The sequence below is a fragment of the Pseudonaja textilis genome, chromosome Z, assembly GCF_049901715.1.
Source record: "Pseudonaja textilis isolate UNSWEBS1 chromosome Z, rPseTex1.2, whole genome shotgun sequence".
NCBI classification, from domain to species: domain Eukaryota; kingdom Metazoa; phylum Chordata; class Lepidosauria; order Squamata; family Elapidae; genus Pseudonaja; species Pseudonaja textilis.
In genome coordinates, this window is record NC_142008.1 from 28549724 (window position 1) to 28562210 (window position 12487).

At 41.1% G+C, this 12487-nt stretch overlaps 1 protein-coding gene across 5 annotated transcripts in view; it reads left to right on the forward strand.

The window, feature by feature from the left end:
- Window positions 1–4420: 4420 nt before the first annotated feature.
- The window catches only part of CASD1 (CAS1 domain sialic acid O acetyltransferase 1), a 36774-nt gene continuing 28707 nt past the window's right edge, over window positions 4421–12487 (forward strand). Inside the window, exons 1-2 of one of the 5 annotated variants that reach the window (XM_087917709.1) lie at window positions 4421–4782; window positions 10029–10125. In XM_087917709.1, the coding sequence (XP_087773835.1) occupies window positions 4650–4782; window positions 10029–10125 (230 nt within the window). In that variant the 5' untranslated portion in view covers window positions 4421–4649. The remainder of the gene's footprint in view (window positions 4783–10028; window positions 10126–12487) is intronic. The other 4 variants (XM_087917708.1, XM_026706283.2, XM_087917712.1 and 1 more) reach the window with 4 other exon arrangements.

Genomic DNA, 12487 nt, shown 5'->3' on the forward strand with positions numbered 1-12487 from the left:
CACTGTGTGTGTGAGCACTTCTGGTGAGGAGGAAGAGAAGCTCTGGAGGGGAGGGGGTTGAGCCTCCCCCTTGTGAGGAGGAAGAGCAGCTCTGGAGAGGAAGGGGTTGAGCCTTCCCCTCACAACATCTTCACCTGAGGGCATGGCTGGCAGCCACTCGACCTCCTCGGTATGTGGAGGCAGGAGGTAACACCAGTTTCAAGGTTCCTTTGCCCCTACACCCACCTCCTCACAGGCCAGTGTATACCCGGGAAGGGCTCCGATGCTGCTATCTCCCACGCTTATGAGTCCATCCGCCACCCATATCATCTCTGTTGTTCCACCTCCCTGCCAACCATCTGGTCTTCAGCACATGGCTCATCGGCCTCCAGACATCAGATTCTCACCACGCAGCACCAGGGAGAGGGAGAGGAGAAAGAGAAAAAGAGTGGGGGAAGAGAGAGAAAGAGAAAGGAAAAAAGGGAGAGAGAGGGTGGAGGGAGGGAAAGAAAGAGAGAAAGAGGAAGAAAGGGAGAAAGAGGGGGAGAGAGAGATGAGACAGAGAGGGAGGGAGGTAAAGTGAGACAGAGAAAGAGAGAGAAAGGGAGAAACAGAGGTGGGAGGGAGGGAAAGAGAGAGAAAGAGAAAGAGGGAGAAAGGGAGAGGGAGAGAAAGAGGGATGGATGGAAAGAGAAAGAGAAAGAGAAAGAGGGAGAAAGGGAAAAAGTGGGGGGAGGGAAAGAGAGAGAAAGAGAAAGGAGAGATCCCGTTGTTTTGTTTTCTGTGGGAAACTGGTTCAAATGACTCTCTGAGTATTTAAGGTTGCAGAAACAGGCAGCCAAGCTAAATGCCTGAAGGACTCCATCCTGTCAGTGGGTGTCCAGGCCCTTCAGCTAGCTGCATGCTGGATTCATATTAATGGTCCGCAGGATTTAAAATTGTGAGTTTGGTGGTCCCTGAGGTCCAAAAGGTTGGAGACCCCTGGCCTAGACAACACCCTGCAATTCTATTGGGAAGATTTTTCAGAAGTGCCTCCAGATAAAGACTGAATACACTAATTATCACATTAAAAAAGAGGAAAACCTTCTATGCATCAATTCCACCCGCACTTTCTACAATTTTGTAAACAACAAACTAAAAGAATCAAGGTCCATCCCACCCCTGAAAGGACCTAATGGTAAAGACTGCAATGATGACATCATTAAAGCCAACCTCTTTAACACATTCTTTGGCTCAGTATTTGTAAACAGCAATGGATCATGCCCAGTATTTCCTAACCGAACCACAGAAAACTACAATGATCTAATACATATCAATTTTACAGAAGACAATGTTGAAAAAGCACTACATAATCTAAAACGATCTCTATCTATTGGACCGGACAGAATATGTGCCTACTTCTTAAAAAAGCTATCCACTGCCATAGCAGAACCTCTAAGTCTTTGAAAAATCTTTGAATCTTTGAAAAATCTTTCAGGACCAGCTCCTTACCAAAACTATGGTCACAAGCCACGGTCACCCCGATCTTCAAAAAGGGAGACCCCAGCCTAGTTGAAAATTACAGACCAATCTCTTTATGCTACATCACCTGTAAAGTCATGGAATCAATAACTAATCCATTATCGTCCACTTAGAAACAAACAACCTACTCTCTAATAAATAATTTAGTTTTAGAAAAAAGCCTATCCTGTAATCTGCAATTCTTACACTGCAAAAAAAAAATGGACTACACAACTCGATCAGGGTAAAGCAATAGACGCAATCTATATAGACTTCTGTAAAGCCTTTGATTCAGTGGTACACGACAAACTACTACTAAAACTAAAATCTTATGGTATCTCTGGACACCTATGTAACTGGATAGAGGCTTTCCTGTCAAACAGGCAACAAATGGTCAAAATTGGGAGCATCCTATCAAGTTCTGTACCTGTCAACAGTGGTTTTCCCCAAGGTTCTAGGACCAACTCTCTTCATACTCTACATAAATGACCTCTGTGATCATATTAAGAGCAACTGCGTTCTCTTCGCTGATGATGTAAAGCTATTCAACACCACAGATAATTCTGCTACCCTTCAAAAACATCTTGACTATGTATTAGAATGGTCAAACAAACTTCCAATCTCAACAAATAAATGCTCTGTCTTACATATTGGCAAAAAAAAAATCATAAAATAAAATACAAGGTGAATAGTCAAGACTTTGTTGATGATTCAAACTCTGTCAAGGACCTTGGAGTATTCATCTCTAATGATCTAAGTGCTAGAGCCCACTGCAACTACATAGCCAAAAAGGCATTGAGAGTTGTTAACCCAATCCTATGTAGCCTTTTCTCTGGTAATATCACACTACTAACAAGAGCATATAAAACATTTGCTAGATCAATACTTGAATACAGCTCATTAGTCTGGAACCCACATTACGTATCTGATATTAACACAGTTGAGAAAGTCCAGAAATATTTCACAAGAAGAGTTCTCCACTCTTCTACTCATTGCAGAATACCTTATGCCACCAGACTCGAAATTCTAGACCTAGAAAATCTAGAACTATGCCGCCTTCGGTCTGATATAAATATAGTATATAAAACCATACATTGCAATGTCCTACCTATCAATGAATACTTCAGCTTCAACCATAACAATACAAGAGCACACAATAGATACAAACTCAAAGTTAACTGCACCAAACTTGATTGCAGAAAATATGACTTCAGCAACAGAGTGGTCAATGTCTGGAATACTCTACCTGGCTCTGTAGTTTCTTCCTCAAACCCCAAAACCTTTAACCTTAGACTGTCTACTATTGACCTCACCCCTTTCCTAAGAAAGGGGGCGTGCATAGGCGCACCAACGTGCTTACCATCCCTGTCCTATTGTTTCTTTTTTTCTTATATGTATCCATTTCATGTATTCATAACTATGTTTATACTTATACCTATTATCTTGTAAGCGATTGACAAATAAATAAAGAAACAAAGTGGTTAGCAGTTTCTTCCTTCCTAGGAATAAGAGAAAGTGAGTGGCTCAAGATTATGCAGTTGGTTTGTGCCTACCGTGGGATTACAGTTTACAATCTACCAGTTTCTAGCCTGATGCCTTAACCACTACCAAAGTGGCTTTCTATAAAGTTAATACTTCCTGTAATTTTTGAAGTAACTTTAGGAGAAAAACATTTAATTGATGAATGCAGGCTAACTTTATTAATTACAGTAAATTTAGATAAAGTAGATACAGTTTAGTTTTTCTCCTGCCCTCACTTATTGTTTTGGAGTGTTTCTTGTACACGGTTCAGAAATGTCGACCTCCATCTAGAAAAATTTTGCAATTCTGACTTTATGCTGAATTTTTGTTTTTCTCCCTTTCCATTGTACCATTATATCACTATACCGTTTTATACTTCAGAATACCATAAAACAATAAAAACAGTAATGACTTCTCCGTTGCAGTACACAAAATTATCCATTGCTATGTCCTACCCGTCAATGCCTACTTCAACCACAACAATACACGAGCACGTAATAGATACAAACTCAAGGTGAACCTCAATAAATTCGATTGCAGGAATGCCTCAAGGGTCGCCAATCTTTTGGACTTCAGGGACCACCAAATTCATAATTTTAAATCCCGTGGACGAGAGACCCTGGGAAAACCTCCAAAAATGTCTGCAGGAAAATTCCCCACTCCGTTTTCCTACTGATCAATCATTCTTTATTTGGGATCGCGGGATATCGTCTCCAGCCCTGTTCTGGGGGGGAGGGGGAAGAGAGAGAGATAGAGAGACTGACTAAATCTGAATCCGAGGCAGGGCAGATACAGAAAGGGTCTCAGACGGACCCTTCCTAGTTTTCGGGGGAATAAAAGTTAGAAGGGATACTTTCACATTTGCAAGATACTGTTGAACTAACCTCACATAAAGATAAGGGGAGTACTCAAGGGTGCGCTTTTTTCCTGGATACCTAGTTGGGTTAAAGCCGCATTTCTCCCGCGAAGTGCTGCCCTTGCCGTTTAAACAGGTGGGGAAAAACAATAAGTGGCTACTACAGTATCTTCATTCACCATGAGCCAGAATACCATAAAAGGATGGCAAAGGCGGCTAAGGGGAAGGTGGAGGTTTATTCCTTAAGTCTCGCTCTGCCCTCGCAGATGTCCCGCGTTGGACCGCACAGGGACGGCACCTGCGCATCTTCCTCCGTAACGGAGAGGAGCACAGGTGATGAACGGCATCACAGCAGCCAGGGTTTCTCAACCTTTGCCATATGGACTTCAACTCCCAAGATTCCCTAGCCAAGCGTCCCATGGCTGGCTAGGGAATTCTGGGAGTTGAAGTCCGCATCTCTTCAAATTGTTACGCTTTAACGAAGGATGGCCGAGGCCGTCGGCCGGAGAGACTGCAGACCCGGTGCACGTGTTCCCTGGCTGGCGAGTTGAAAAGGCGACGAGTAGGAGGAGAAAAACGGAAGGGGTTTGCGCCGCCGAAAGGGGCGGCGGGATGCTGAGCGGGAGCGACCCAAACGGGCGGTAGTGACGCCTACTCAGCTGCGGCAGGACCGTTTATCTCTTCGCCTTTCCGTAGCAGCAACTGTTTTCCCTTTCCCTCCTGGGAGCCCAGCGCTGCCCGTGTGCGCCCTCCCGCCCGCTTCTTCGCGCACTGTTGTCATGGAGGAGCCAAGATGGCGGCCCTGGCCTACAGCTTGGGAAAGCGGGAAATCAACCACTACTTCAGCGTGAGGAGCGCCAAGGCGCTGGCGTTGGCCGCTGTTCTCCTGCTCACCGCCTGCTACGCCGTCTCCCGTCGGTATCAAGGTGAGTAAAGGGGGGGGGGGGGCGGAACGACCATGACCGCAGACGGGGACTGGCTAAGGAGGGGAACATCGCCGCGAAAGGTACGCGCGCAGTCCGTGGACTGCCGCTTGGCTCCATCGGGAGGAGTGTGTTACAGGCTTCCACGGATCCGAAGGGATGGTCGGTTGGGAGCGGGGCCTTTGAGCTCTTGAGCCGGCTCGGTCGCGGTCCCACCCCACTTTCCCTTCCGGGGAACATAGAAGACCGGCCAGATAACTGTGAAGGCGGCTAACATCCTGCTCCCTCTAGCCTCTTTTCCCCAGGTTGGAACGGAGATGCGATAATATTTCTATGCTTGGTTTCCTCCCCTAACGGACAAGTGTCTTTTCACCTGTTCAGATAAAGCAGCCCCACTTACGCCAAAGCACTTCTCATGCAGGAGGTGTAACGGATCCAGAGTTACCTAAAGAAATTCCCTGCCCTGAGGGGTAGGTCTAATTAGCGCTGCTCATTATAAACAATAGTAGGAAACGGGATTGACGGTATAAATGATGCATTTTGACAGCCTTGCAGGATCCTGGAAGATAAGAGTGCAATTATTTATTTGAAGAAGAGGGATTTCAATCCTCTTCGTCCTTTGTTTTATAGCGCCAGTGCAATTGGTTCAGTAAATACAGCTGTTTAGGCTTGCCATTCCAAACAGCTGGCAACTGATGACAAAATAAAGACCAGAAAAATAGCAGGATTGGGATTCAGGTATTGGCAACCTGCCTGCATTTAAAACAGTTGCAGTGTTATATGGTTATGTGATCACAATTTGCAGCCTTCCCAGTCAGCTTTTGTCAATCAGAGTAAATGAGAAAGGCAGCAGAAGATTGCAAGCTGATGTTATTTGATATCTCAATCATCACTGCTACTGCCATCATTAAGTGGGGAGGTTACAGGATATCTTTCGCTTAGCAATTGCTTTGCTTATTTGTGGAGTTGTCAAACAAAGTTGGTAAGTGAGGAGTACTTTTACAGTCCCCAAGAGGTATTTTGATTAAATTTCTTTGAGGTTGCCACAGTATGTTGTTAGTCTTAATAACATTTTAGCAAGTTTCCATGACTAAAGTTCTAGAATTGGATATTTTTGATTCAATCAACTTTTTTCATTTCAGAAAAAATAGGGAGAAGAATTGCTGTTGAGTGCTTTTTAACTGGTTATGATTTGATGGTATTTTAATGTTTAAATAGATGCACAATAAACTAAATGTCTACTTAAAGTAGTAATTGATTATAATAACATTATGGATATAGTAATTAACCTTTATAGTTGCATAGTTGCCTTATATCTTGATAATGTTGAATGTTTTCAACATATATTATAATTTAGGTTTCTCATTTCACATTCTGTATTTGATAATAGCTGTATTGACATATTAAAATTTTTCTTATTCATTTCTGAATAGTAGCATTTTGAATTTGTGACCATACATCTTTTTTTAATGCAAAAATTAATTGCTGGCAAAAAAGAGAATCAACTTGTATTTCCTGCATACATAATAGAGCAGAACCAGCATCTGAATTTGAATCCTGCATGTGTATCTATGCTATGAACATTGTTTCATCCAAGTCTTGAGGAAATAAAGAATAATTGTCCAGGATTGTTGATTACATACATTGAGGTTACATACATTCATGGGTTTCTGAAGACCTTTGCCTACCTTTTCTTTTAACTTAATCAACAAATATTGGTTAGTAAAGGTACAAAATAAATTGCAGTTTTGAATCATTTTCAGATTGATACATGTGAAAACTGTAGTTTAAAGCCTAATGTCTGTAGCATTATTTAAAAACCAAATAAGGGATTTGAATACCAAGTTATTTACATGCCACAGTACAATTCACTCTGCCTCAGTGCTCCATTATAACTCAGAATCATTATTCTCAGAATCATTAAGTGTATTTCTATTCACCAAAAACTTGCTCATTCTTCTATAATAAATAAATACTTTAGAATGGCTTTTGCTCTATTTCCCTTTTGGATCTCTGCTTTCAAATATTATATCTGGATAGTCTAGCCTTGGTTATCCATTTTTTGCGTCATTGAGTAGATAAGAAATGTCTGATATCACTCCCAAAGTTCTATGTTAAGTAGTTCAATCTGTAGATCCTAAATAAAATTATAATTTACCACCTATTATCCCAGGATTTTAATTCAGTTAGAAGGAACTAATTAATTGTTATACAGTGGACCTTAATTATGTCCCACTATTATCTATTAAAAATACTGGGATTGGTTGCATTTGTATTAGAGCTGAGAAGGCGAAGAGAGAAATAAGCTCGCTTTCCTTCCCTATTCTGTTTGTTTTTTTTTCTCTGGTTTTTTACTCACAGTGATATGGTTGCATACTGTACAGTATGTAACCATATCTGTTAACCAGTATTTGTTTTTAGGATTTTTTTTCCAGTTGTAACAATAAGTAAACTGTAAAAGATTAAAATTTAGTGAATCATAGTGTTCTGAAAACGGTATGAACTAGTAATTACAATTACATTTGATTTGGTGTGCTGGACTATAGCATTCTGTGTCAAATAGTAAATTTTCCATTTGGGAAACTTTAAATCTGCATACTGACAAAATAGAACTCTGTACTTCATGGTACTCTGAGTATACTTTAGTGTCTTCCAAATTAGTGGATTGCAATCAATCATATGTTGACTCTAGATTAGAGCCATCGATTTGAATGGCTGCTTCAGGTGGCTTTGCTACAATAAAGAGTGGTAACTTAATATTTACTTTCTCTGTATTACTGAAAAGTAGGAAGGTACTGAGTTTCTTATCTGAAGCTAAAGGAAGAGGTGATGTGAATCATGCATGTCCATGCCTGATCTGAAACAACTTTTTGGCCTTTGATCAATACATCCATACTAAAAATATTATATGAAAGCAAAAATTATTATGATGAATGACAGAGTTCATTATCTGTAAACCTACCTCCAGTTATGGTATTTGGAAGACTGAATTGAAACATGAGAAGAATAAATATTGATAGAGGAAGGGAAAATAGTTACGTTGTATGTCTGAAACTAAGAAAGGCTAGAAATGAGGGAATGTTGGAAGAACTGTTTGTAAGATTTGAATGGTAATGATAGTGAAATGTTAAAAAGGAATTCACATATCAGTTTTAGCATCCAAGAAAAAAATGAAAATGAAATCATAAATATTTGGTGAATATTGGCAATCAGACTGCATATGTTAATGGTATAACTGGAAAAACATTTGGGCAACGTACTTAACTTATTCAGGGCTTGCCCTTTTGCTTGTCATTTGTAAGAATGTCATTGGTTGTGGTTATTTTTGTACAGACAAAAACTAATAATAGTGAGTCAAAAATTAAAGGGCATTAGTATAATATGCTTGGAAAGGTGCTTTGTAGAAGCTGATTGAAAGGAAATAAATACAAAATTTGAAAAATGCAAGGAAGTTTTATGCAGGAGTGAAGATCATATTTTTCTACAGGGGTGAAGATGAATATTTTCATATTCAGCAGCTGAAAGTTACATTTTGTTGCTGTCATGTTAATGCATCTCTAATCCAAACACATATTTCCGAGCCCATGTGGCAAGTGTTGAGATTTTATTTCATCAAGATTCACAATCAGATGGTTAATGAATACATAATGAGTTTGAAAACTTACAGTTGCTGCTACAGATCCATACCATTGACTGGTACTTCCTTTCTGGATGTGGAGACTTAGTCGCAGATTTCTTCTTTTGATGAAATAATCTGATTTCAAAGTTGCACATCTGATTTCTTATTTTTAGCTTTTATTTTAAAATACTTTCTAAACGTTTTAGTTTAGAATGTGGTATATTTATTTGGTGCATTTTGACCCATTCTTTAAGTGAAAAAATATTCTTAGGTGACTTAACAAAACAGATAAAGACAACTTATTTTGACCCTTATGCTCACAGTATGAAAAACACCACATGGAACAAGGTTTGAGGAGAAAGGAAGAAAAAAAAATCAAAGCCAGACATTTTCAAAAAAGGAATTGAGAGATAATTTTGGTACTAAATTTATATAACAAAAACATTTAATCTAGTTAGAGAAGTCTGTGAGAAACCTTGGAGAGAAGTTCTTAGCCATTAAAAAAATGAAGGTTTTCAATGAAATAATATGTACAAGATAAGCAGGATAATTCTGATGCATGTTGCCCTTCCCTTCAGCAGCTTCCAATGTGGCTTGCCAATCTGCCTGCCCCAATTTCCCAGCTCCCTCTCTTCCATTATCTTCTGCCACATCAAAGTGCCAAGTTTCTGTCTGGAACAAAACAGCCCTGTGTTGTTCTATGTTCAGGACAGAACAGCCATGTTTTGTTCTGTACATGGAATGGACCAAAACTTTGCAAAGTTTGGGCATTTTCAGTTTGGGCACAGACTATTTGAAATCCGCTGTTTTGCACATAGAACAATTCATGAACAGAGAACTTTGCATATCCCTAGGGGAGTAGTAATAAGCAAGTTAAGAATATTTTTATACTACATCTAATTGCTTTTCTTTCTGTATTGGCAATGTACCAAACTCAAAAAAAGAAAACTTCTGGGGTTGTAGTATTAGATTCCATTTTCACCAAGGGGATTTTCCATAACTACTTATTCTTAAAGTGATAGCAATCTTAATAATTGCCAATTTGCCAATTTGTTACATTTACTTGTTTAAAAGATGTGGCCACATATCTTAGAATGCAGCTCTAATGGATGCAGTTAAGAAACCAAAAGGACTTAGGTAGCTCTCCTTGTAATTTCTTCCTGGCACTGTTACTTTTTCTTCATTACCAAAGGAGAAAATGTATTTGTATTTTTAAATGCAAAATAAATAGAAAAACTACATAGTTTATAAATTATACTACATATAACTACATATAAATATAAAAACTACTATATAGTTAGGAGAGAGAAAGGGTGCAGATAGTTTCCAAGTTACAACCATTGGAACTGGAATTTCTGTCATTAAAGTTGCAGTTATAAATCGAGTGGGGCCCAATTTTTTAACAGTTTGGGTGGCAATTAAGTGAATCCTTATGGTCACTAAGCAAATCACATGGTTATAAGTGAATCCAGCTTCACCAATTGCTTGTGCAATTATCTAGAAGCAGCCAACCAGGTGATACAGTACTTGTTCAGCTTCTTACAGAATTTATTGGTTTGTCATACAATCAGTTAAATATTTTTATCCACCTATCAATTTCTTATCTCTGTTTCTTTTTTTTCCTCTTAAGGTAATGATACTTGTGAATATCTTCTCTCTACTGGAAGATTCCTTGGGGACAAAACATGGCAACCTTATAGCTGTATGATGCATAGATACAAACAGAGGTAAAATATTGTTGTAACATTTGTATTTAAAGCAAGACACAAACTAAATTTAATTTATATTTAATTAAAAATCAAACATATTTATGTAGAATATTTGCCATGATTAATTTGCTAATCATGGGTTTAATATCTTACATCTTCTACAAACTAAAAATACCTATTCGATAACATTTGATGTTGGATGTGGATTTCGAAGACCAGTCATTGTGCAGGGTGCCAAGATGTCTGACTGCATGGGCAGTATTTATTACATTTATAGGGTTTTTACAAGAAGACAAAGGCAACATAGATATGGCATCTGGATTGGAGAATAGATGACACATGGGTGAAAGCTCCCAACCACATTGGTACAACCTCCTAACCAATCCTTAAGACTAGTGGTGATGTTAGTAAAATGAGGTCACATCCGTCTGGAAAGTTAAGGACTTCTCCATGCTGCAGTGAGAGCCCAGGTTGGGTAGACTCCTTCTTATGATGTCATTAAGCTGAGTCTGTACTTGTATATAAAACCCCAGCCCCTGGGAGAATCCCCAGCTTTGACTCAGCTTCTTTAAGTCACAAGGTGTGTCTCTGAAAGAGTTAGCATTTTATTCAGTGATTTTCTACAGAAGCTACCCTTGCTTCAATCAGCTCCCGGGGATCTGGGCAGCTGCAACTTCAGGAGAGCGGGGTTCCATTCTCCTGCAACGTTGGGATAAACATTTTCCCAAGCGCTGCTAGGCAAGCAGGGAAGCGTCTGAGACCTTCCCCATAGCCGCAGTTTGTCTGATCGTAAAACTGATCGGCAAACTGATAACAGAGCCAGCCAGCTGATCGCGTGGGAGGCATCTCTTCCTTCTCTGGCTGATCTGATTGCTCGGGGCTTGCAATAGCCTAAGGAGCGAAATTCACTTCTCGGAGCCATCAACAAGTAGCGGCCATCTTTGAGTGCAGTCTCTTCAGACACTAGGTGAGCAGCCATTTTAAGTGGCCTGGTGGCCATTTTCAGGGCTCCAAAGACCCAATTCCACCCTCTGCCATCCTTAAGCACTCTTGAGAGCCATTCTCTCAACGCTTGAGACTTGCTTATTTAAAATGGATCAGGACAGTGCTCATGCAGAGTCCCGTCCCCCCCAGTGGAACAGGCTCTCCAACCCACTAAAAGGAAAAGACGCAGACAACATATGCTCAGAGGGAAGTGGCTGCAAAAATCAGAGCTAAGGCTCTAGCCCCTAAGAAGACAACTCAGGCTGAGTTGAAGGCAGAGAAACGCAGACATGCGGCTCTAGAGAGACAATTTAACAAGACTAATCAACAAATGAGAGGGCAACTGCAAGAGGTTTCCCAGCCACCGTACATTAGGGTTTCCAGAAAAGCCCCCCCCAGGGGAGGGGAAGTTGTTCATAGAGCCTTTGGGCACCCCCTCCCCCCCCGGTCTGGTCCCCTGAGGCATTTGAGGAACAACCTCAGGATTTTAGCAGGTCTGGGCCATATTTCCAGCAAACTTCTGGGCCCTATGCCTCCTCTCTTCCCTCTAGAGTTCAGGCCTCCCAGGTCAGGCCGGAAGCCACCTTCATGCCCACTGCAGCTGGTCTTCGGCCTTCCACTATCTTTGATAACAGGCCCAGGGAGATCCAAGATGTTGTTTCCTTAGCCATTAGGCAGGGATTGGCTGAAGATTTTCAACAGATTCTTCAGCCCCTGGAGAGGGTTCAGGCCCTTCTCCCTTCTCAATCTGTGGCTTCCTTACCTCCGCAATGAGATTTCCACAGACCCCAAGACCTCAGGGTCCATTCTTCACAGGCAGAATAGAGGAGTATGAAGGGGAAGAGGGTGCCTCCCCATCTGAACACAGTTGATCCTCTCATTCGGATCAATGAGCGAAGAGGGCGAAATCTGTGATCGCAATCTTTCAGAGGAAGAAGACTAGTCCAGATCAGCCCTCCTCTGCATTAGTGTTTAAACCAGCCCTCTTTAAACCCCTACTTAGCAAGGCCCTGGTTACTGCCAAGCTGTCACCTGAGGAAACAGCACCTTGAACCACAAGGGGAACCCTCCGGGCAAGGAAACTCGCTCTTCTCCAAGCTAGTAGTACACATGGAGGTTTTGCCTTCTTCCCTTTTGTTTCTCGACATGGTCAAGGACATGGTCACGCTTCCCCTTCGGCAGGTCCTCGTCCATCATCTTTGGATAAGCGGTTCTACAATGTTAGCACATCCCTAGCCCATGCCCTTGCAGTGCCGTCAGTAGACACTCCAGTTGTGGCATCAATCTCCTCTTCTGGCACTCCCACTGAGCCAGAGGATGTTCTTAAACCAGAGGACAAGTGTTCCAAACAGACTCTCAAGCGCAATCACCAAGCAGCTGCGTGGGCTGTTCGGGC